Source organism: Lolium perenne, chromosome 2, assembly GCF_019359855.2.
Source record: "Lolium perenne isolate Kyuss_39 chromosome 2, Kyuss_2.0, whole genome shotgun sequence".
NCBI classification, from domain to species: domain Eukaryota; kingdom Viridiplantae; phylum Streptophyta; class Magnoliopsida; order Poales; family Poaceae; genus Lolium; species Lolium perenne.
In genome coordinates this window covers 29843461-29869327 of record NC_067245.2, presented here as the reverse complement: position 1 = coordinate 29869327, position 25867 = coordinate 29843461, and the positions used below count along the sequence as shown (strand labels likewise).

The window sequence follows — 25867 nt, the reverse complement described above, 5'->3', positions numbered from 1 at the left end:
AGATTTGGACTGGAGCCTGGTGCAACCGATCCTTTCCCGAAGAAGCTGGCTGACCCGTTGTTAGAAGCTGGATGATCCGGGGGACTCGTCTTAATCGGGCGGAGAGTAATATAAATCGCTTTGCAATTTGCACGAGCAAACAGCCCGAAATCTACATCGATCACCATAGGCGGCGTAATTCCGGGTTAAGCGTGGGAGCCCGTCCTGTCCTGATAATCTGAGAGGTGAGCCATGGCCGCACTCCGACCTTGCGCCCGTATAGCTCTGGCGCCATCCGCCACGCTTGCCAGCAGAATCGGCAGCTCGTCGCGCCGCCGAACTCTACCCGTACTATCGCTGCGCCGGCACGGCAGCCTGACATTCAAGCATGTGATCCGCGCCAACAAGGATGCCGCAGATCAGCCCAGCCAGCCCGCAGATCCGGAGGGGAACGATGAAGAGAGCGACAAGGACAAGCCCAAGGTAAAACAGTCCTGCTATGTAATTATTCGGAATTTCTCTTTCTTAATCTAGATCTGTAAGATGTAATGTGAGCGTAATCTTGGAAAAAAAATTAGACAAAAGGGAGCTGAAAAAAAGGCACAGGAGCTACTAAAAACACTTAGCCTTAAGGAAAGTGCAGAAAACTTAAAACTACAGATAGGCAGCAACAAAAGACTACATATCAGTTTGCTGCTGCGCTGCTAAACATCATCTGTGAGGGTAATCTTGGAAATTTACATTGTTTGCTGTTGTAACCTAAGGATATGTTCAAGTTCCAATTGGAACCTCCTAATCCCAGCAGGGGTAAATCAGTAGTTTAATCGGGTTAATATACATCTATTTTACATTACATGGGAAACAATTGATCTCATAATTATATGATGCGTCAGTGTGAGATTAGTAGGCGTCAATAGTTGGCAAAAATTTCCATCAAGTCAGTTCAATTCAGAATCAGACTGACTCATGACGGCAGCTCGGTAAAGTATTTTAGTCAGTGTTAAGTAAATCGATAATTGGTAGCTGCTTGGCTGGTTGGGGAGTATAGAGATTAATCAGTCAATCAGCCTATTAACTGGATTAATCGGTCGACCATTAATCGGTAGGTTAAATAGGGCCAAACCAACATATTGCTAAATTTATGTATTATCTCAAGCTCCCAACAATGCTGTGTACTAAGGTATGCTATTGTAGACATATAAGAAAATCATAAGTAGTAGCAACACAATATAACGAGAGCAGCAAACACAACAAACAGAGTAGCCGGCAAGCAGAGCAAAGATACCAACAACAAGTAAGTTCACACATGAAGCATCCTAAAGCAGAGAGAGGGAGAGAGGGGGGGGGGGGGGGGGGGAGTAGCCGAGAGAGACGACGGGGAGCTCCTGGTGGCAGAGTGGGGATGGCGAGGAGATGGCCAGCCGCTAGATCCGGAGGGGGAGGGAGGAGCCCAAACCTAGTAATTTGGGTGCGTTGGTGGGCGGGAGAGGCCACGAGCCAAATATTTGGCCTCTGTTAGCCCTCCCAGTTAACTGGTGCAATGCCAATTAACTGCTTCGAGAACTGATTAATCAGTCTAACAAGCCAGTTAGTTGGGCTGGCCAGTTAACGCGATGAATAACACCTGTTCGCATGTATCACCCTCCGAGTAGCGATTAACTGGCTAGTCAATTGATTAATCGACTGAATTCTTGAACATTGATTTTAGTCCAACGAATCATTCTTTTTAACATTTAATTATTTGATAGGTTAGCTTGATATGTTTTCTTCTATCGATAATTGCTTTCGGATTCCAATGACACCTAGTAGAACATAATAAAGCAACCAAATTATTCCGTACTTTGTCTCGAATACGCATTATTTCCCTACTCTTTATGTTTTCTTGGGACTTTGTCAGAAACAGTAATGTGATGGCTTGGTGTTACTAAATACAATTTGTTGTTTGTGATGATGTTGATGCTTTTGTTAAAGTATATGTGGATTTCCATTTTCTCTTCATTAGTTTGGACTTTTGGTTCTACTGCTTGGTTCATGAAACTTAATATGGTATCAGTGGAGAGGTCTTGGGTTCAAGTCTCGGGTTCCACCGTTTAAAAACAAATTGCTCTTGCCCTCTTTCTGTCCACGTGTAGGCCTTATTGACTCACATGTGAGAGGGGGTGTTACAGTATATGTGGATTGCCAACCTTCTCTCCATCAGTTTGAACTTTTGGTTCTAGTGGTTGGTGTGAAACTTAATAGTTTTCACCTAATATTATTTTGCGTCACAACTTTTTTCCATGCACTCTTCCTTTCCATTTGTCCTTTTATGTTTGAGTGCAGACAGTGAACGTTGAGGAGGTTATCGCGGAAATAGAGGAGTTTACCAAGGAGTATGCTGCAAAGTTGGGTGTTCCTTATGAAGATGACATGGTTAGTTTGCCACATTTAAGTTGTTTTAGTTCTCTTTTTTTGTTGTCTTATTACCATTGGCAATTGTTTACTGTGGTGACCACGATTTATATGCTAGGTATTTTTTTTAAATTTCCCCTATTGGAAGGTTAATAACCCTCCTACTGGAAGGATAATAATCCTGCTTCTCCTGTCGCCACATTGCTTGAGAGTACAAAGATGTCTGCACTTGTCTGAGTATGATTTGATCATCCTATCTTTGCAGCCATGTTTTGATCATCCTATCCTGTAGCATTGTTTGCTGAAGGGGGATAATTGCTGGAGAAGTTCCAGTCATGTTGCGTTTCTCGAGTTATCTATAAGGAAGCTAATATCCTGAATTAAAAAAAAAATCTTACACCCTCACCAATTACTTAGTTACCCTGGACTTTGTGGTTTCTTTTGAGATTCAATAGAATTGCTTTCATAATCTAAAGAATATATATCTAATGCATTTTTTTTCTTTGGAGAAGTCTTTTGAGATGTTCCATGAAGAGGAACGAAAAATTGAAGAGAATACGTGGGAGATGGTTACTTCCAATTCAAGCATTTTGGTAAGTTGTGTTCATGACATGTTTGATATAATTTATGGAAATGTTCTTGTACATTTTGGTTAGATCTCTTCCTTGCATATTCGATCAAATTTATGGAAAATGTTCTCTCATATTCAAATTTATTGGAAAAATAACAAGAAATGCCAAAACCACTATTATTTGTTTATTTCTTGTGATACCCTATTTTTGTGGTATACAAATGGTTAGTATGTGCAGGCAACAAAGCTAGAGTGAAAACTTCTGTTAGAATAGAATAATTTAATAAAATCAACAATTGGAATTCTAACAAAATCAAAAAGAATTTTATAGATTTCCAACTTAATATTAAATATAACTTCAAGACAAGGAGTTGTACCTTTTTTTAATTGCTTTTTAAATATAAATCAACCCAACGTAACATGTTATGACTCTATACTGTGAACTAAAATGCTGACTTATATACAACATGTATTGCAAATATGAAATTTTTGACAGCCATCATTAGGAACACAATTGTCTTGCATATGGAGTATTAGATTAAGTGATCTGATCTTAGGTCTTCATGTTTCTTTTGAACACATAACTTGGGAGTTCTAGTCTAGATATTTTGACATTTGTTCACTATCTACGCATCTATTAAACAATACAGTGGTCTTTAGGGGAAATCTCCGGAATCTTTTATTCTCTTTCTTTGGTACACAGACATGTACAAGTACACTTGGACCACTCGGGCCGCTTGGCCTACATATGTACAACCCAACACCCTCTCAAGATGGACGATAGATGTCTATCACTCCCATCTTGTCACAAGCTGAACTACACTCCTTAACTCCTAACTCTTTAGACGACCTGCTATTTGAGTTTACATGACTTGTTCTTATTGTAGCAATTTTCCTTATTGAAGAAGCGATCTATCTCTACATGTTTGGTTCTATCATGTTGGTCTAGAATACTTGCTATGATTTTAGCTGACTTGTTGTCACACCATAAATTCAGTGGCGCTTTCCTCAACACTTGCTATTCTGACAAAATATTTCTCACCCACAACATCTCACTATGCCACATAACTCTATTCTCAGCTTAGGCTGCTGATCTTGACGCCACTGGTTGCTTCTTGCTTTTCTATGATACAAGGTTTCTACCAACAGAAACCCAATAGCCCATGTGGCGGACCTCATCTCCACCTCCAGGGGCGGAGACAGTCAATGATCGCCCCCCCTTAACTAATCCCTGCAGATATACCAGTACTTGCATAGTATACATAACTAGTTGAATGCCCGTGCGTTGCTACGGACCGATCCTCAATTTTTTTTCCTCTTATCACACATGTATAAGTAATGCACACAAAAATTCGGTGGCAAAAAGAATATTTGAACAAAGACATCTTTTTAATTAACATTTCAGCGGCAGCATGAATACATTTTCCAGACCTCTCCCTCGCCCCCTCCCCCAACTTCATTACTCATCGCTCTGTATCTCATATTATTGTTAGAAAATAATAACAATTACGTACAGGTTGTTTAAAATAACCACCTGCGGATGTAAGGAGTTGTGCAAACACAGTTTGACACTACGATGCACTCCTTGATTTTCTTTTGCCTCTTCATACTCTTGCAATTATGAAGATAATGAAGATAAATTGTCAACCTCATTAAGATTACTATGGAAGAGTAGAATTACTATGTGGGCCCCTCATCGTATTGTTTTTATTCAAAGAAGCATATATTAAACTGATTAAAAACAATTTTTGTTGTTGCTAAAACTATGGAAGAGTAGAATTACTTGGAGCATACAGATGCGGTAGATGTGTGAACCAAGAGCATGTGTGCCTTAGACACCATCAGTATGAAGTATAATGGAAGAACCTTTTATGGTGACATAGGCATCCCCAATGGGCCTGCCAAAGATGGTACCCGATGGTTTACTGAAGGCCCACGACCCGAAGGATAAGAAGAATTCGGAAGCCCAACTTGATAGTTAAGTAAAACTAGAGTTGTATTAGGAGAGAACATTTGTAATATTACGGGAGGAGTTGGAAACCTTCCCGGACTCTGTAACTTGTACATCACGAATCCCTCGGCTCCACCTCCTATATAAGGGGGAGTCGAGGGACAAAGAAGGCATCGATTCATTGTCTCACAAATCCTAGTTTTCATATCGTCGAGCACTTTTCGGCTGAAACCTTCGAGATCTACTTGCCCTCTACTTCTAACTAAACCCTAGTCTACAACCCGTAGGCATTGACAAGTCAATCATTTGTCACATGGGTAGAATTCTCATTAACAACACATGTTCAAACAATAAAACTTAAGTTTCCAGGGAAAAACATAAAGAAGGAAATGCTCAGAAAGGATTGAATAAGGCAAAAATCGTTCATCCCGCAAACCATACAGCAACCAAGGAGTGCAAGACCTGCTCTTGATCACCCCAAGCCTCCACCGCTTCCTTCTCGTCAGCGTTGTCCATGCCGTCATTCAACTGACTCACCCATGCTCACCCTTGCATTAATGGGGTACATGATCAAAACTTTTATTTTATAGCTGCACTAAAAATATAGAGTAAGATTTAATAACCAAATATAGTTTGCAATAGTAGGCATTGAATTACTGTAAATTTCTTCTTGTGCTTATGTAATTTAGTAACAATTCTAAGTTCTGAACCGTATGCACGAATAAGCATAGTAAGAGTTAAGCTATTAAAAATAGATGTACTCCTATCTATTAGATGCAATATTATGTTCTTCATCCAGTTCTGAACCGGATGACTCCATTCATTTTCTGATACTCCTAGTTGATCTAAGAGGCATGCCCCCAAATCGTATCACTTCGGTAGTTCAGCTTTGTTATTCACCAATCATTAAGAGTGTTGTCCCAGTCCATAATTCAAGTAGGAGCAAAGCTTCTTGACATGCCTTTGAATAATTTACCCGTGGATATGATGGGCTTTAATAAAGAAAAACTATTTATGTAAAATTTTAGAAAAGATAAATACCAAGATGGACCGATAGAAGTCGTCTTGTTGATCTTCATATCAACTGTAGTTTGTGAAGCAACTGAATTTATTTATAGCAGAGGTCAAGTTCGGCCAAGTTCCTAGCAGAGGCAACTACTCGAGAATTGCAATTTCAGTTTCAGTGTCACTGGTATTTTCTAATATACTCTGAAGCAATATTACATTATCCGTTCTTAACTACAGACGGTAGAGACATATCATTAGAATAGTTTAACCTATTCCTGAAGGAGGTGAAACTGCAGCTCTAAATCTTACAGATCATGGACATTGTCAGCTTTAGTTTTGGCAAAAACCAAAGGTAATGGTCCTAACAGAGTAATAATAGTAGAGCAGAAAGAAGAGGGTGAAGCGAACCAGCACAAAACTATTCATCTTAACTAAACCTTTTCTTGTTTGTTAAATTCTTCTTCACACATCTATATCATTATTTATGAAGAAAATACTCTTCCCGTGATTCCAAAGTTTTATTGGCACTGCAGAGCAAGCAGTTTAACAGTTATACTTGAGACTATGTTTTTATATATCTCAACATTAACTGGTGATGTACAGACTATATTAATATAATCTTATTATTCTTGAAAGTTCTCACCAGGGTGCATCGCATGCCCAGTTATTTGTTCCTATTTCTTGCTCGGTAGTTCAAGGTAGAGACACATAATCACAAGCGTTGAATCCAACACGCTGCAATATGAAGTCATCAAAAATCAACATTAATAACAATGTTAAGACTTCAAAAGTTCAGAGGGACGATAGTAATGGTTGATCGACCTTCCGGTAAAGGGTTGGTGGCGAACATCCGTGATAGAAAGCTGAAGGCGTTGGTGAAAATCCCCTTCTTCTCCACACAGCATGCCAATATCAGGCACCCGATTACTGACGTGACTATGCCCTACAAAATCATAGCAAACAAAATCCACCGAAAACTCGAATCCTTGCAATCGGGAGGAGTTCAAGAAAAAACCGATCCCAAATCTCGTCTGGTTAACCGATGGATCATGGATCTCACGTACGAAATTGAAGACGGCAGGGATCTCTACCTTGCCCGTGTGCCCCCATCTCAGTTGCGGTCCGCTGCGTCGACAAGGCAATCCACCGAAAACTCGAATCCTTGCAATCGGGAGGAGTCCAAGAAAAAACCAATCCCAAATCTCGTCTAGTTAACCGATGGATCATGGATCTCATGTACAAAATTGAAGATGGCAGGGATCTCTACCTTGACCATGTGCCCCCATCTCAGCTGCGGCCCGCTGCGTCGACAATGCCATCGCTGCTCCTACATGAAGCTAACCATACCTGTGCGTGAGCCTTGCCGCGAATTGGAAAAACAAGATTGTTACACCAAGCCCATCAGGCCATCACCCACCATACCGCGCCAGCGTGCCCATGGTAGTCATCGACGCCGCAACAGATACAGTCGCCATGGTGCTAGATGGTGAAGATGACGGGTGTGGTGGCGGAGGGATGGTCCCTTGTGGAAGCGGAAAGGCAATGGGGAAGAGAGAGAGGACAGCGGCGCTGGAGACGACAGGTAAAGCGGTGGCAGTGCCGAGGTGATTGCTGGCAGCGGGTCGAGTGAGAGATGTAGAGGAGAGATCGTGGGGGGAAGGAGGTGACTGCGTGAGGGTTTCTTGGGACGGAGTTGCCTTGCAGTCGGCGGCGAGATTTGCGGGCGGAAGATGGGACGATGTGCCAACACTTTTGCTATCAAAGAAAGATGCGCTTAAGATGGGACAAAAGTGTTGGCACATCGGTTCATCTTTGATTCCGCATGTTTGATTCCGCATGTTTGATAGCAAAAGATGGGACGATGTCCCAACATATTTGTGCTGGCCATCAAAGAAATTAATCTTGTTCGCAGAATCACTTGAGAGGACAAACTAAATCAACTTGTTCTTCTTCATATGTCGTTCTCCTCTAGGTCATAAACTTTGAAACCGAAAGTACAAGGGCTGACTCCACAAGCAATTAGCTCATAACCGAAACCACTTCAGTTTTGAGGGGCTTTGATAGAAGGGAAGATGCGCTTAACTGCCCACTAAAAAATTGGTGACAGCCTGATCTTGAAACGACTCCAAGGGAATGATCAACGATTGAAAGAAAAACAACGGGGATCTACTCGAGGGAGAGGTTGGAAGACTTGCTGGCGGAGGAATATGCGGGGTATGGAGAAGATGACGGACCTCATTTCCTGGCGGCAGGTGGTGTGATCTCGTCGTAGTTCACTGCAAAATAAGAGTGAGGCCGGGTTGGTGACGACGTCAGATCAGAATGAAGATGGGCAGTGGAGGGGCGCAATAGTGGCCAAGTGTGTGACCATCTCCCGCCTCGTGGTGGCGCGGTGTAGACGGATTGCGTAGCCGGTGGCGGAGGCCGTCGTCACGTATCTTGGTGGCGGAGTAATGAACCGGCGGCGGTTCGTGGATGCAGCGGGCGCCGCGGGCGCCGCGGGCGCCGCGGGCGCAGGGCCTAGATATACGGCGTCATCACCTCCTGCGTCTCTTTCTAGGTTGATTCATGAGGCTACGAGGACACAACGATGGGAGAAGATAGAGCGATCGGCGAGGCACTACGGGAAAATCAGGCGCTGCCGTGCAGCAAATCATTGCCGTGAGCTACCGCACGGCAAAGATTTCTTTGCCGTGCGACACAAGAGGCACGCACGGCAAAGAACATGTGCACGGCAAAGATACAGGGTGGCGCACGGCAATGATTTGCTGCACGGCAACCTCACGCGTGCCGCACGGCAACGTCCCCTCGCACGGCAAAGTCCCTCAAACGCGCACGGCAAAGAAATCATGACGGCAAAGGCAAAATAAGGCCGCACGGCAAAGAAACTATGCTCGGCAAAGGACTGGGACGTTGCCGTGGGCTTCTCTTTGCCGTGAGGCCAGATAAAATGCACGGCAAAGGAGCCTTTGCCGTGCGACTCCTTCTTTGCCGTGTGTTGTACTTCATTTTATTTGTTTTTCTTTCTATTTTATTTAATCTCATACTTATATTTATTTTTTTATTAGTTTCACTTTTTGATGAATATTTATTAGTGTTACTTAAGACAATGTGCAATACAAAATTAGTCTCCATGTTCATCCCCCACATATATCAGGGTTTCGGAGCAATTAATACGCGCTTCGGAAAATCTGCTAAGTGTTATCGCCCAAATGTGAGGAAGGTCACACCGGGGAGCTACTTTTGCACCATTAGACCTTGCACCACACTTTGACACATATCATAGGTCGACATGCAAGATTTGGTGGGGTTCCGGTGCTCCGGCGGTCGTTCTCCCCCTCCTCCCCCCAAAACAGCGGAACGTGTGCCCCGGCGGGTCTACCCCCCTAGATTTCTCCGCGCGAGGGTGCACCAATGTACTTTTTCATTCTTTTAGGTTTGTTTAGTACATATACACATGGAGAACCAAGATTGGGACCCTTTGGCACATACACCCGCAGCTCGAGCCATTATCACACGATCGACGGTGAGCCGGATCTACTGGTTAGGGTTAGGTGTAGGGTTAGGGCTAGGGTTTAGGGGGTAGGGCTAGGGTTTAGTTTAAAGGGTAAGTATTTATGGTTAGGTATAGGTTTAGGGTTTAGGGTTAGGGTTAGGGTTTATGATGCATGGTTCTGCAGCTCCGGCGTCGTGGTTTAGGGATTTAGAGGGGTTTAGGGCTCGAAGCCTCCCCAGTTTAGGGTTTAGGGTTTAGGGGAGCTACTTTTGCACCATTAGACCTTGCACCACACTTTGAGACATATCATAGGTCCACATGCAAGGTTTGGTGGGGTTCCGGTGCTCCGGCGGTCGTTATCCCCCTCCTCCCCCCAAAACAGCGGAACGCGTGCCCCGGCGGGTCTACCCCCTAGATTTCTCCGCGCGAGGGTGCACCAATGTACTTTTTCATTCTTTTAGGTTTGTTTAGTACATATACACATGGAGAACCAAGATTGGGACCCTTTGGCACATACACCCGCAGCTCGAGCCATTATCACACGATCGACGGTGAGCCGGATCTACTGGTTAGGGTTAGGTGTAGGGTTAGGGCTAGGGTTTAGGGGCTAGGGCTAGGGTTTAGTTTAAAGGTAAGTATTTATGGTTAGGTATAGGTTTAGGGTTTAGGGTTAGGGTTAGGGTTTATGATGCATGGTTCTGCAGCTCCGGCGTCGTGGTTTAGGGATTTAGAGGGGTTTAGGGCTCGAAGCCTCCCCAGTTTAGGGTTTAGGGTTTAGGGGAGCTACTTTTGCACCATTAGACCTTGCACCACACTTTGAAACATAGAATAGGTCCACATGCAAGGTTTGGTGGGGTTCCGGTGCTCCGGCGGTCGTTATCCCCCTCCTCCCCCCAAAACAGCGGAACGTGTGCCTCTGCCGGGTCTACCCCTAGATTTCTCCGCGCGAGGGTGCACCAATGTAACTTTTCATTCTTTTAGGTTTGTTTAGTACATATACACATGGAGAACCAAAGATTGGGACCCTTTGGCACATATACCAGCAGCTAGAGCCATTATCACACGATCGACGGTGTGCACAGTCTACTTGGTTAGGGTTAGGTGTAGGGTTTGGGCTTGGGTTTAGGGGCTAGGGCTTGGGTTTTGGTTTAAGGGTAAGTATTTATGGTTAGGTATAGGTTTAGGGTTTAGGGTTAGGGTTAGGGTTTATGATGCATGGTTCTGCAGCTCCGGCGTCGTGGTTTAGGGATTTAGAGGGGTTTAGGGCTCGAAGCCTCCCGCTTAGGGTTTAGGGTTTAGGGGAGCTACTTTTGCACCATTACACCTTGCACCACACTTTGACACATATCATAGGTCCACATGCAAGGTTTGGTGGGGTTCCGGTGCTCCGGCGGTCGTTATCCCCCTCCTCCCCCCAAAACAGCGGAACGCGTGCCCCGGCGGGTCTACCCCCCTAGATTTCTCCGCGCGAGGGTGCACCAATGTACTTTTTCATTCTTTTAGGTTTGTTTAGTACATATACACATGGAGAACCAAGATTGGGACCCTTTGGCACATACACCCGCAGCTCGAGCCATTATCACACGATCGACGGTGAGCCGGATCTACTGGTTAGGGTTAGGTGTAGGGTTAGGGCTAGGGTTTAGGGGCTAGGGCTAGGGTTTAGTTTAAAGGTAAGTATTTATGGTTAGGTATAGGTTTAGGGTTTAGGGTTAGGGTTAGGGTTTATGATGCATGGTTCTCAGCCTCCGGCGTCGTGGTTTAGGGATTTAGAGGGGTTTAGGGCTCGAAGCCTCCCGGCTTAGGGTTTAGGGTTTAGGGGAGCTACTTTTGCACCATTAGACCTTGCACCACACTTTGAAACATAGAATAGGTCCACATGCAAGGTTTGGTGGGGTTCCGGTGCTCCGGCGGTCGTTATCCAGCTCCTCGGCAATCTCTGGTGACCGTGTGCCACGGCGGTTCTATCCCGTTGATTTCTCCGCGCGAGGGTGCACCAATGTAACTTTTCATTCTTTTAGGTTTGTTTAGTACATATACACATGGAGAACCAAAGATTGGGACCCTTTGGCACATATACCCGCAGCTCGAGCCATTATCACACGATCGACGGTGTGCTCGGTCTATCGGTTAGGGTTAGGTGTAGGGTTAGGGCTAGGGTTTAGGGGTAGGGCTAGGGTTTAGTTTAAAGGGTAAGTATTTATGGTTAGGTATAGGTTTAGGGTTTAGGGTTAGGGTTAGGGTTTATGATGCATGGTTCTCAGCCTCCGTCGTGGTTTAGGGATTTAGAGGGGTTTAGGGCTCGAAGCCTCCCCAGTTTAGGGTTTAGGGTTTAGGGGAGCTACTTTTGCACCATTAGACCTTGCACCACACTTTGAGACATATCATAGGTCCACATGCAAGGTTTGGTGGGGTTCCGGTGCTCCGGCGGTCGTTATCCCCCTCCTCCCCCCAAAACAGCGGAACGCGTGCCCCGGCGGGTCTACCCCCTAGATTTCTCCGCGCGAGGGTGCACCAATGTACTTTTTCATTCTTTTAGGTTTGTTTAGTACATATACACATGGAGAACCAAGATTGGGACCCTTTGGCACATACACCCGCAGCTCGAGCCATTATCACACGATCGACGGTGAGCCTGATCTACTGGTTAGGGTTAGGTGTAGGGTTAGGGCTAGGGTTTAGGGGGTAGGGCTAGGGTTTAGTTTAAAGGTAAGTATTTATGGTTAGGTATAGGTTTAGGGTTTAGGGTTAGGGTTAGGGTTTATGATGCATGGTTCTGCAGCCTCAGGCGTCGTGGTTTAGGGATTTAGAGGGGGTTTAGGGCTCGAAGCCTCCCCGCTTTAGGGTTTAGGGTTTAGGGGAGCTACTTTTGCACCATTAGACCTTGCACCACACTTTGAAACATAGAATAGGTCCACATGCAAGGTTTGGTGGGGTTCCGGTGCTCCGGCGGTCGTTATCCCCTCCTCCCCCCAAAACAATGAACGTGTGCCCCGGCGGGTCTACCCCCTAGATTTCTCCGCGCGAGGGTGCACCAATGTAACTTTTCATTCTTTTAGGTTTGTTTAGTACATATACACATGGAGAACCAAAGATTGGGACCCTTTGGCACATATACCAGCAGCTAGAGCCATTATCACACGATCGACGGTGTGCCTGGTCTACTGGTTAGGGTTAGGTGTAGGGTTAGGGCTAGGGTTTAGGGGGTAGGGCTAGGGTTTAGTTTAAAGGGTAAGTATTTATGGTTAGGTATAGGTTTAGGGTTTAGGGTTAGGGTTAGGGTTTATGATGCATGGTTCTGCAGCTCCGGCGTCGTGGTTTAGGGATTTAGAGGGGTTTAGGGCTCGAAGCCTCCCCACTTAAGGCAATAGTCTTTAGGGGAGCTACTTTTGCACCATAACACCTTGCACCACACGATGACACATATCATAGGTCCACATGCAAGGTGTGGTGGGGTTCCGGTGCTCGGCGGTCGTTATCCCCCTCACTCCCCCAAAACAACGAACGCGTGCCCCGGCGGGTCTACCCCCCTAGATTTCTCCGCGCGAGGGTGCACCAATGTACTTTTTCATTCTTTTAGGTTTGTTTAGTACATATACACATGGAGAACCAAGATTGGGACCCTTTGGCACATACACCCGCAGCTCGAGCCATTATCACACGATCGACGGTGAGCCGGATCTACTGGTTAGGGTTAGGTGTAGGGTTAGGGCTAGGGTTTAGGGGCTAGGGCTAGGGTTTAGTTTAAAGGTAAGTATTTATGGTTAGGTATAGGTTTAGGGTTTAGGGTTAGGGTTAGGGTTTATGATGCATGGTTCTGCAGCTCCGGCGTCGTGGTTTAGGGATTTAGAGGGGTTTAGGGCTCGAAGCCTCCCCAGTTTAGGGTTTAGGGTTTAGGGGAGCTACTTTTGCACCATTAGACCTTGCACCACACTTTGAAACATAGAATAGGTCCACATGCAAGGTTTGGTGGGGTTCCGGTGCTCCGGCGGTCGTTATCCCCCTCCTCCCCCCAAAACAGCGGAACGTGTGCCCCGGCGGGTCTACCCCCCTAGATTTCTCCGCGCGAGGGTGCACCAATGTAACTTTTCATTCTTTTAGGTTTGTTTAGGACATATACACATGGAGAACCAAGATTGGGACCCTTTGACACATATACCCGCAGCTCGAGCCATTATCACACGATCGACGGTGAGCCGGATCTACTGGTTAGGGTTTGGTGTAGGGTTAGGGCTAGGGTCTAGGGTGTAGGGCTAGGGTTTAGGTTAAAGGTAAGTATTTATGGTTAGGTATAGGTTTAGGGTTTAGGGTTAGGGTTAGGGTTATGATGCATGGTTCTGCAGCTCCGGCGTCGTGGTTTAGGGTTTTAGAGGGGTTTAGTGCTCGAAGCCTCCCCAGTTTAGGGTTTAGGGTTTAGGGGAGCTACTTTTGCACCATTACACCTTGCACCACACTTTGACACATAGCATAGGCCCACATGCAAGGTTTGGTGGGGTTCCGGTGCTCCGGCGGTCGTTCTCCCCCTCCTCCCCCCAAAACAGCGGAACGTGTCCCCGGCGGGTCTACCCCCCTAGATTTCTCCGCGCGAGGGTGCCTGATCTAGTTGTAAGGGTTAGGGCTAGGGTTTAGGGCTAGGGCTAGGGTTTAGGGCTAGGGCTAGGGTTTAGGGCTAGGGTCTAGCTAGGGTTTAGGTTTGTTTAGGATATACTTATGCGCAAAGCTTTATTGATAAATGCACACATAAATCAACTAAAATATTTGAAATGCATGCTGAATTTTTTTTGAAACTGAAAGCATGATACATACTTTATTAAATGATACACATATTGAAAAAACAGGTTTAATGTAATGTAGATATAGAAATGAATGTTGTTGATAATTAAAATAAAAACATAAAAAAATCTTTGCCGTGCATTTGCGCACGGCAAAGAATCCTGCCGCACGGCAAAGCCACAATTGCGCACGGCAAAGACTTGGCCGCACGGCAAAGTGCACTTTGCGCACGGCAAAGTGTTTTCCGCACGGCAAAGGCCTTCTGCCGCACGGCAAAGACCTCCGCACGGCAAAGTGACTTTGGCCAGATCTAATCTGTCGATCCGACCAGGACTTTGGCCAGATCGAACAGACGCGCCCGTGCCACCCTCCTCCTCCCACACGCGCCCAGCGCCGCCGCCAGCCCTCTGCCCCTCCAGCCAGCCGCCGCCAGCCCCCACCGCCGACGCTGCTGGCCCCACCCACGCCTCCGCTGCTCAACCCCGCCTTCGCCCTCTTCTCCGCCGGCCCGTCGCATCCGTTCTGCTTCCTCCTCCGCGCCATGGCCGCTGCGGCCGGGCTCTGTAGCTAAGCCGCCGCCGCCCCTGGTCCGTCCCTCGTTGCCGCCGCCCCTGCCGCTGCCCTGCCACCCTTGCCCCCGTCGAGCCGCCCTGCCCTGCATCGCTGCAGCCGCCCTGCCTCTGATCCCTCCGATCCCGCGTCGCTGCTCAAGGTTAGTGGTAATGTTTGCTGCTTTTATTGTAAATACTATCAAAGTAGTGCATATGTTATCTGCAGATTGCAAATTGACAAACGAGAACGATTTAGAAAATTTAAAACAAACCGTTCCCAACACCATTATGTCAAGACTTCTTGTATAGCAATTGTTGAAGGGTTAAAATACAGGATCTACAAAATTTTAGTTTAGTATAAGATTTTAGTTTGTAGTATAAATTAGAAATAGGAATTTAGTTTTGAAAAAGGTGTTTGTGATTCGGATATGTTAAAACTAGCCCCATATGGCAAAAATAAGATAATGTGTCGGAAGGAAATTCTTTATGGTGAAGTAATATTGTTATACCACTATTGTAAAAAATTCTTGTTCACTTGCATGACTATTTTTCTTGTTATGCAGGCGATGCTTCAAGGTGGACACGAGGGGCGGCGTCGCGGGGGTGTTTGACGGGGCGTTCCGGATCTTCTTCGGCGATTCTCTCAGAGGGTCGTTGATCTTCTTTGCTTGTTGTCGATCACGCTTCGAGGGTGAGAATCCGTTCGCCTCTCTTGTACCTAGGTTTTTCTTTGTGTCTAGATCACCAAGTCTGTCGCGATACCTAGGCGTCTCTTCCCGACCGTAAGGGTTACGCGGATAAATATGCATTAGTGGTCTCGCATATTATGAACCGTAACTCTTACGGCATTTATCGGGACAGCCGGCGGATGCGTAGTTGGGTACGTTCTCCCAGCTCTACCCCGATCCGAGACAGGATTTCGGTAGCGCCTCCCCGTTGTTCTCCGGATGCACACCCCTCTCGGCTTTTTGCCGAGACGTGTATCGGGAGAGCAGCGGGGAGGTGCTGCCGAAATTCTGTCTCGGATCGGGGTAGAGCTGGGAGAACGTACTCAATCTACGGATCCGGCGGCTGCTAGAGCCCACCTAGTAGAGTTTCAAAGTTGATGCACGCGTAAAATAAATAAATATATGATGCATTTATTTCCTATTTGATATATAAATGCTATGTTCGTACACTGCTTTGTTGCCGATTAGAGGATGGATAATCGTGGCTGGATGTACGATGGCGTAATCGATCGGTGGAACTATACCGATGAATGGGGAGAAAAGACCGAGCAGTTTGTGGATAGGGCGTTTGCCATCCCTAGCAGACCTATAAGTGTTTGGTGCCCTTGTAGTAAGTGCGCTAACCGAAAGGCACAGGACAAGGAAACTATGAGTATGCACCTGATCAAGTTTGGGTTCACACCGTCCTACAGGATTTGGACTTACCATGGAGAAAAGGCAAAGAAACGTGCTAGGAAGGAGGTGCGGCAGATTCAACCTAGGGGGGAATATGACACTGGTTTTGATAGGTGCTTAGAAAACTTGGCTAATGGTAATGTGCCTGAAAGCTCTCATGTAGAGGTGGAGACACCTCAGATGCGAAGACAAGTGAGGACCCGGAGGAAAACACAAAGGAGTATTATGAGGCTCGTTTGCTTCGGCAGAACCCCTACATGAAAATACAGAGGTTACCCAACTAGATGCCATCGCTCGCCTTATGGCCTTGAAGTGCCATAGGAACTTGTGCAGAGATGGGTTCGATGAACTTCTGGTCATCGTAGGCAGCCTTCGCCGAAAGGGCACCTCTTGCCGCAAAACTTCTACTATTCGACCAAATTGCTCGGTGACCTTAAGATGTCATCTCGGTAGATACACGCTTGTCCAAAGGGATGCATGCTATTCAGAGAGGAGCACGCTGACACAAATTATTGCATCAAATGCAATTCCTCTAGGTACTTTGAGGTAGACCGCAATGGTGATGGTCGAAGAGGCGGACCACGGTTGCCAAGAATATCCTCCGCTATCTTCCGCTTCTACCGAGGATCCAGCGGCTCTTCATGACCGAGGATACCGCCCAGCCAGATGAGGTGGGCCGTGGAAGGAAACAGATACACCGACAAGATGATACATCCGTCGGATGGTACCGCATGGAAGAACTTTGTGAAGAAATTTCCATTGAAAGCAGGTGACCCGAGGAGCGTAGCAGCTGCGATATCAACCGATGGGTTCAATCCATATGGTATGTCGGCTGCAAGATACGGTTGTTGGCCGTTGTTTGTTATTCCCATGAACCCCCCCCGGCGTACGCATGAGATCGTAGAACATGTTTGTGTCGATGATAATCCCAGGGCCCAAATACCCGGCAAGAACATGAATGTGTACCTGGAACCGCTGGTGGATGACTTGGTTCGTGGCTGGGAAGGTCGCGGGATCCGAACATATGACGCATCAAAGAAGGAGTACTTCGATATGTATGTGTGGTACCACACGTCCCCGCATGACCTGCCAGCACGTGCTTTGTTCTCGCGGGTGGTGTACACATGGGAAGTGGCCTTGCCCACGCAAGTGCATGTGCCGTGGATCGGCTAAACAAGGGAGGCAAGTATTCATGCTTTGATGAAGCTCGACGGTTCCTTGAGCGGAGGCATGCATACAGGAGTGATGTAAAGAGTTTCAAGAAAGGCCGTGTTGTCCGTGGCCCGAAGCCAATTCCGAAGACCGGAACGGAAATCAAGGCCGAGTTAGATGCTCTTCAGCCTAGCCCCGATGGGAATGGTTTCTTAGGATATGGGGAGACACACCAATGGACTCACAAGCCGTGCTTATGGAAGCTCCCTTACTTTGAGTTTCTCGAGCTCCCGCATAACATTGATGTAATGCACACCGAGAAGAATATCAGTGAAGCCATTTGGAGCACTATTGTGGACACTGAGAAGACGAAGGATAACATAAAGGCTCGAATTGATCAAGAAATGTGGTGTGATAGGCCGGAGTTGAACATGCAGCCACCTAATGGTGCCAAAAAAACTTGGACTAAGCCACACGCTCCGTTCTGCCTCACAAAGGCCCAAAAAAGGGAGGTCTTCCAATGGATGAAGGACTCCTTGTTTTTCCCCGATGGGTTCGCAGCCAACTGGATGAGGGGCCTGAACATTGAAACGCTGCGAGTACAAGGACTGAAGAGTCATGACTACCACATATGGCTTGAGCGGATAATGCCGGTGATGATTCGAGGCTATGTCCCTGAGAAGACTTGGCGAGTGCTAGCGAGGTTGAGTTTTTTCTTCCGCCAGATTTGTGCTAGGGAGTTAGACACTAAAGTGATTGAGAAGCTGGATGAAGAGGCACCCGTGTTGCTTTGCGATCTGGAGAAGATCTTTCCTCCAGGGTTTTTTAATCCGATGCAACACATGATCCTGCACCTCGCGGAGGAGTGCTTAAAGGGGGCCCGAATTGGGCCGTTGGCGCTTGGTCCCGAGAGAGAAACACAAAAGCTTCGTGAAATGACCGGGCAATAAATGCAAGATCGAAGCATCCATAGCCGAGGCAGTCCTGAACGTGGAGGTGGCAAACTTCACCACTAAGCACTATGATCCCAACATTCCCACAAAGCACAACCCGGTCCTCCGTTACAATGCCGCCAACAATGAAGAAGTACCCAAGCTTAGCATCTTCGTGGGGCTTGGTGGCAAGTCAAGTGGCTCGAAGCCGTACAGAACGGACCTACATGAGCGGACCTTGATCCACTCGTATGTCTTAAACACCATGGTCGAAGTGAAGCCGTACATCGAGTAAGTGCGAACCATTTAATTATTCGCAAACATTCACTCGTATGTTCGTGGCTAACTCTTCCTCTTTTCATCGGTATAGGAAATTCAAGGCTATACATTGGAAGAATACCCACAGGGAGCCTACCCCGGAAGAATCCAAGCAAATTTTCGATAAGGGAGGCGGTTTCGGTTTCAGTAGCTGGTTTTGTAATTTGGTACTATTCTATCCAAATTAGCTAGCACTTCCGACATTTATCGGTCATTTCTCGTTCTAAACTTCTTGTGCTAAACTTGTAGGCAAGAGCTGACAAAGAGATGAAGTCAGAGCTAAGAAAAATTGCTAGGGGCTTTGACCATTCCGTAGAAGCGTTCAACTCCTATGACGTGAAAGGGTATCGCTTCCAGACCCATCAATACACAACAAGCCGGCCCAACGCGAAGACAATAAATAGTGGGGTGGTATGTCAAGGTGATGATGGGCTCCATTACTATGGAAGAGTCGAGGGTATATACGAGCTGAATTACGGGTTTCACAAAGGGCTAAATCCCGTCGTCTTCAAATGCCATTGGTTTGACCCACGTCGGGTGAGACGGGATCCTGAAATTGGGTTGGTCGAAGTTGAAAGGAACTCCGTTTATAAGGGAGAGGATGTGTACATCTTGGCAACCCAGGCCTTTCAAGTATTCTATCTCCCGTACGCGTGCAGAAACCCGACAAAACGTCTACATGGATGGGATGTTGTGATGACGGTGCCTTCACGCAATAGGCCGCCCCCGCCAAACAAGGACGATTACCGCCGCGTAGACCCCGCAGCAAGGAGTGTCAAGTTTTATCAGGAAGAAGGGCTCCCCGGCCATTTCACAATCGGCTTGCCGACTATCGATGACATGGTCGTAGACGATGAACAAGAAGACGCGGGCATGGATGGAGACAATGCAGAAGATGAAGCTGAGGATGTCTGTGCTCCCGAAGACCTGAGTTTGCTCGAGGCGTTCAAAGCAGGGATTGACCTCGATGCGAGATGGACCACCTCCAGTTTCATTGATGATTATTGGTTCGCCGAGCCCGATGACGATGAGGAGACACGCGGTCCAATCACGGATGGCGACACATGTGCTACCGATCTATGTAGTAGTAATTGTGAGGCTAGCCTATTTGTAATAACTCCGTGTAATAGAGATTGTCTAGCTAGGTTATTTGTAAGAACTCCGTGCTATGTTTGAGAGAACTCTATGGTAGCTATTTGTTGCTTCCACTAATTAATGTTCATCCTTTTGCATTATTTGTTGCTTTCATTAATGTTCATCTACTTATATTTCTGTTGCTTTCACTAATATTTATCTCTTTGCAATATTGCGTACTAATAAACCACTCTCTTCATTTGTGTTTGCAGGTGATTGAAGCATGCCGCCAAAAAAAAGGGGTGGCGGTCTTAAAAAGAAGCTCAAGGACTTGGTAGGTGTAGGGACTTCGAGGCGGGGCCGAGCTACTACCCCCCCTCCTAGCCCCCTCCCGTCGCTCCCACAGGCGGCCGCGTAGGAAGAATGCGACGCGGGTACTCACTCCTAGTCCTAGCCCCCTCCCGCAGCCCGAGGATGAGGACGAGGAGGAGGCCCAGGAGCACCAGGGGGGTGGGGCGGACCGGGCGGAGGAGGTGGGTGGGGGGGACGCGGAGGCGGAGGGGGTGGGGAGGACCAGGAGGAGGAGGGGGACGAGGACGACCTCTCGGAGGATGAGGGGTTGGGGAACTTAGTGTTCGATCCGGATCCAAGCCTAGAGTGGTGGGAGCCGGAGGATTACCAGTACGTTCCAGCTTTGGAGAGGCGGAGGCCACGTGATAGGAAGCCATATCGGCGTGGGATAACACAGCTCCTCGCCGAAGAGTGGCGCCACAGCACGTTGTTCTTGTGCCCTATGGAAGGAGGTACATGTTATTTTTTGGCATTTCGTTATCGCAATTTTGTCATTATCAAAATTATTATCACATACATATTGATGTTGTCGTTTCATGGTGCAGCCTGCTCCAGCTTTGAAGACCCGACGCAGAGACCGCCACGTGGGTACTCGAACATCCTTGGGGGCCTACTTAGATGGTATTTCCCTGGGATAGTCAATCTCCCTACTGGTGGCTGCGACGTAGCTTGGAGGTGGGCGCACTACAGCCTCGCGGAAGATCCTCTTGGCCGCGGCACCGCGGCGGATTTGGTTGTTGCCAAATTCTGGGTACGTGACTTTTGACTTCTTACCATTCATACACTCTCCTTGGTTCACAATAATTGCACTAATGCCCCTTGTTTTACCTATGTTGCAGAAATTCTTCAAGAGGGCCGAGGGCAAGGAGAATGCGTGCGATGATGTCCTACACCAGCTTGCAAGGAAGAGGGTGATCGGCATGCACTACGAGGCACGTGTTCAATGCGTCCGCGATCGCACGCCGACCGCTTCGTCCACATGAGTAAGGAGGACGCTCGCGACACGCTCATGCAGCCGTGGCAAGATTTCTTGCGTGTATTTGCATTTATGTGTTATTGATTTCTTTATCGCCATGTAGTTTATTTTACCATAATGGGTTTATCTTGTGCATGTAGAACCCTCTCAAGACGTCAAGAAACGACGATAGGTGCTTTCGTGCGATGGTCATGTGGTGGACATGCCCCCAGTACCTCAAGAAGCACGAGGAGGGCAAGAAGAAGCGGGCAGAGATGCGAGGTGGATCGCATATCCAAGGCAGCATCCCCATCTCTCTTCACCCGCGAAGGAGGTGAGCAAATTAATGGTTCCTTCATTCTTTGAATTCATGTTATATATTTGTTAACTCTCCAAGGGTGTGTCACTTCACTCAATTACATGTTCTCTTTTGCAGGAAGTCGTGACAGAGCGAAGCCTAACGTCTTTGCCGTGCTAAAGAAGATGAAGCAAAGGAAGACGCCCGATCCTGAGACGGGGTCCGTGTGGGTTAACCCGCAATCCGAGACCCAAAGGCACGTCGTATGTCTCCAAGTTCAAGCGTAAGTACGGCGAGGAGGCCAATCCGTAGGCCGAGGACTTTGACTTCGAGGTCGCGGTGCTTGCGGGAGAAGGCTTGAAGCATGGCCGCCTATGGTTTGGTGACGGGTGCGTCGACCCAGCGAGGGTTCCCTCTCTCCGCCGCATCCGTCGTGGTCGTAAGAGCGGCCAGCCCGAGGTAGAGCCCGGCCACGGGCTTCGGATCTAGCTGTCGAGTGGTTACGGGTATGTTCTTCCTCGGGTCTCTACATTTCCTTTACATGCTTTCCATTGAAATGTTAATGACATCGCGGCAACACAACGTAGGAGGAGATGGCAGCGAAGGAGCAGGCGGCCCAGGAGCACGCACGGAACATGGAGCGGCAGATTCTGGAGTACCACAGAAGCAGACACGTATGATGCAGCAGATGCAACAAAGCAGCAGATGATGCAAAGAAGAAGCAGTACGATGAGCTGGCTGATGAGCCAGACGGCTCTGTCTTCTCCACCGGGGAGTCTTCCTCCTCCACCTTACTCCATGTGGATGCCGCCACCGCCCACTCAGACCCCGGGGACACCTATCACCGTCAACAACATGAACATCATCCGGAGCATGAACCTCGGTGAGTCCTCTTGTGCCCAACCCGCTACTTGTACTTGTTCAAGTGTTCAATATGCAAATGCAAATGCAAATGTTCATTCCATCAACCTTATAGATAATTATTCACAAGGCAATGACAATGAGGCCGGCGGAAGCGGAGGAGGACAATAAGGTTGATGGCATGGTATTGATGGATTTGTGGACATTACACTTGTTATGGATTGTACTTGTACTTGATGTGTGTTGATGTATTTGTGGACATTGCACTTGTACTTGATGTATTTGTGGACATTGCACTTGTTATGCATAAACTATGTGTGCTCGATGTATTTGTGGTGTTGTTCATGTGTTTGGTGATGCTATGGTGAATATATATGTTGTATATGTTTATATATATGTGAAATGCAATTTTGAAATGCAGGGATTAAAGAAAAACAGAAAAAAAATGAAAAAACCAGGGGCCTTTGCCGTGTGTATGCACACGGCAAAGGACATTTGGTCACTTTGCCGTGTGCATACACACGGCAAAGGCGCCACGTGGCGCAAGCCTGTGCTCCTGGGAAGCCAGTGGGTGTCCCTGGAGAATCCTTTGCCGTGCATGCTGGGGAGTGGGCGCACGGCAAAGAGGAGAAGCACGGCAACGTCGGGGCGCACGGCAACGTCGGGGCGCACGGCAGCCTCCACGACGCACGGCAGAGATCGCGCGCACGGCAAACGCTCGAGCGCACGGCAACGAGCGCGCGCACGGCAAAGGTGCGGCCGCACGGCAAAGTGGCGAGCGCACGGCAAAGGCCTTTGCCGTGCGGTTTGGTCAGGCGCACGGCAATGTCTTCTTTGCCGTCGAGGGCGTTGCCGTGCAGACGTTGCCGTGCGTCGACGCACGGCAAATCCTTTGCTGGGCAAATAAGGGCCTTTGCCGTGCGAATTGTCGCACGGCAATGAATTGTTTTCCCGTAGTGAGGCCGCGTGAGGCGGAGGTTCTGTGTGATGAGGAATTATCGGCATTAACTTTTTTTGGAGATAACTTCATTACCAAAAAAGAGAGAACGCGTGGTTATTGGCATGGAAAAACAGGAAAGAGGAGATTGTTTCCCGATGTTCTTTTCGCGGGCGGTGGAATAAAGATTGAGAAGATCAGCCGCGTACGATTCATGCAAGGGAAGGTCAGGATGATCCGAATCTCCTTCACCAAACGCGTTGTATGACCTACGACCAACTCCAATATAATAGTAAAGATGACGTAGAGATTTGATTTTAGTATCCAGCCCAAACTTGACTCATTAATTGTGCTACTCCGTAGGTACCAAAGCCCAAAAGGAGCCCATGCATTAAGTTTAGTCCATCGTGCTAATCTATGGCATCGTTCGTTTGTTTAGCTAGACCTAGCGCCATCCAGGTCGTTCAGTTCCAATAGATAGACTCGAGTGATTCGGCGCCTGCCGCCACATGACGCTGCTACTGTATAGTCGCCAGATGCCGCGCGATGAACACCGCTGCGACGCCATGCTATCAAGGCTGCCGTCTCTGCCAATTTAAGACCTGGTTTTGCATAGGTCGGGAGATAATGTGAGCCAATTTTGACCTCACTGAATGGGTCGTCCGCTGTGTGAAACATGTGGGGTATATGTATTTCCTTCCCAGTCCACTCTGCACCGACCAGATTATCTCGTTTGAGTAGGCGCGGTGAGGCATATTATTACTGTTATAACTGAGGTTGGTGCGTTAGGAACAGTAAGTTGATTATTTCACTGTTTATATAGTTCATTATTTGTTTAGTTATCTGCTTAAAAAGATATTCTCACCACTTTGGCATTGTCAATGGATGTGTGCGATCATTTCTGAGATATTTGGTGCTAATCTGAATTCAGAATTGCACTATCATACATTAGCTGTTTAGAAAAGAAGCAAAAATTCCTCTTTGTGCTAGAGTTAGGGATCTAGGTTCAGAAGTACACGCAAACTTTCACTGATTGTTCTGGTTGGTGAAACTTGTATGCAGCACGTGGAAGCTACTTTGTTGTCGGTGGAACTCTGCATGCAGGCTAGGCAAGCTCTGCACTTGGCTTCCATGCTCATGGTATCCATATTTTCCCACTTTCGTATACATGGTATGTGCTATGTTTTTAATTCTTACAATGTCTCCAAACTTTTTTTTTTCGTGCTTCAGTATACTGCATCTTAAAGACTCCGTCGGCCAAGTGAAATATCTATGCATACGGTGGAGCAGGTATTTCAAATTTTCTGTATCATAAAGGAAATATATTCCTATCTACATCTATTTTAGAAGCGAGTAAATGGCACATGTCATTCTTAAAGTTTCAGAGGTGTGTCACCTATGTATGATAGCGATATTATGAAAGTATACATGGTGCTGAATTATTCTTTTTTTTTTTTACAAAACACAGACGGTTCGGATGTGCGTGTCCACTTTCGTCAAAACTGCCGAGGATGCCTACCACGGGAAGGCCAAGAGGGCAACCATCCGTTCTTTTCTTTCCGCTCTCGGAGGTTTGGCTGCAATAAGCCACATCTTATTTGTAAACACTCTTGACACGGTGAATGATCTACTCATCGAAGAGGACAAACCAAAGCACAGTCCCCAAATCGATGCTGAGGATGCCCACCGCAGGTTTGAGCAGAAACTGGGTAATCTGCAGCAGAAGTTGAAGTTGAAGGCTTTACCTCTCAAATCATGCAAGGTGTGAATATGTATCTAGTTTAAAGATGTTGTTCGATCACTTCATTTATTCCCCAATGCATGTCGATATAAAATCTCTGTAGACAAAATGGAGATGCATCTGTATCGATCTGTTATGACGCCTGGTTATTTTTTTTCTGTCTCCTGCAGATTTTGGAGGAGGTAGTCTGCCCTACGACTGTGCACGCCAAGGAGTTCGTTACCACGATGGTTATGCTCCGGTGGCATGCGCTAGACCAAGTCCCAGGTAGATTTTCTGTTTTTATTCTCTCCTGAGACATGTGGTATTGGGTAAATATCTAGTGATACAGACCTCTATATGGTACCATGATATCAGTCATCAGAAATCAAAATTTCAAGTTTTTAAAATATTCACCAAAAAATCTAAGTGTTCATAAGATGTGTGTTTACAATCCCTATAATTTTGAGAATCAAATTCGAAACACACACCGAGAAACAAAAAAAAAAATTCCAACATGAATACTGTCAGCACAAATGACATATTCACATATCAATTTGTCTTTTTCGTTTCTCTCTTTGTATTTCAAATTTTGTTCTAATAGTTCTAGGAATTGTGAACACACATCTTGTGAACACACTTCATTTTTTTCAAGTTTTTAGAAACCCCAAATTTGTATTTTGAGGACTGCTACCATGGTATCATTTAGTGGATGGTAGTTCTCGTGCGGTACAGTCTAATAGTTTGTTCATGGGTTGATTTGATGATGTATTGATTGATTGGCGCGCATTCTCTCTAACCACAACTTTGGCTTCCGCTGTTGTAGATAAACTCAAATGGTGGGCATCTGATTCAAACATCCTTGAGGAACAGGGTACATGACATGCTAATTAAGCTTAGATGTATTTCTGCATAGGGTTGGTGATCGCGTGTAACTTCTCGCTGGTAGATAGGGTTGGTGATCATGTGCTAATGCGTGTAACCTCACTGGCGGCTCTTATGTTCGGATTTAGTTTTGGAATTACCGTATTTAGAGGAGAAGAAGTCGTTTTTGTATATGCTCCTGGATTTTAAAATGACTTTTAGTGGTTGTTTGGATAACAGGTATTTGGAAAAGCTTTAGTAAAACTTAAACTTGTTTTAGGA

At 46.7% G+C, this 25867-nt stretch overlaps 1 protein-coding gene and 1 long non-coding RNA gene across 2 annotated transcripts; one reads left to right on the top strand and one right to left on the bottom strand.

Moving 5' to 3' along the window:
• LOC127331652 (uncharacterized) lies at window positions 1-25867 on the top strand. Its single transcript, XM_051357826.2, has 8 exons — window positions 1-462; window positions 2302-2391; window positions 2883-2963; window positions 24064-24141; window positions 24232-24291; window positions 24470-24763; window positions 24913-25009; window positions 25548-25867. The coding sequence occupies exons 1-5, from the start codon at window positions 232-234 to the stop codon at window positions 24244-24246; spliced, it is 495 nt and encodes a 164-aa protein (XP_051213786.1). The 5' UTR covers window positions 1-231; the 3' UTR covers window positions 24247-24291; window positions 24470-24763; window positions 24913-25009; window positions 25548-25867.
• On the bottom strand, window positions 6544-7681 carry LOC127331654 (uncharacterized). Its single transcript, XR_007869914.2, has 3 exons — window positions 6992-7681; window positions 6723-6843; window positions 6544-6635 (listed from the first exon to the last, which is right to left on the bottom strand). It is a non-coding gene; the product is annotated as an uncharacterized lncRNA (long non-coding RNA).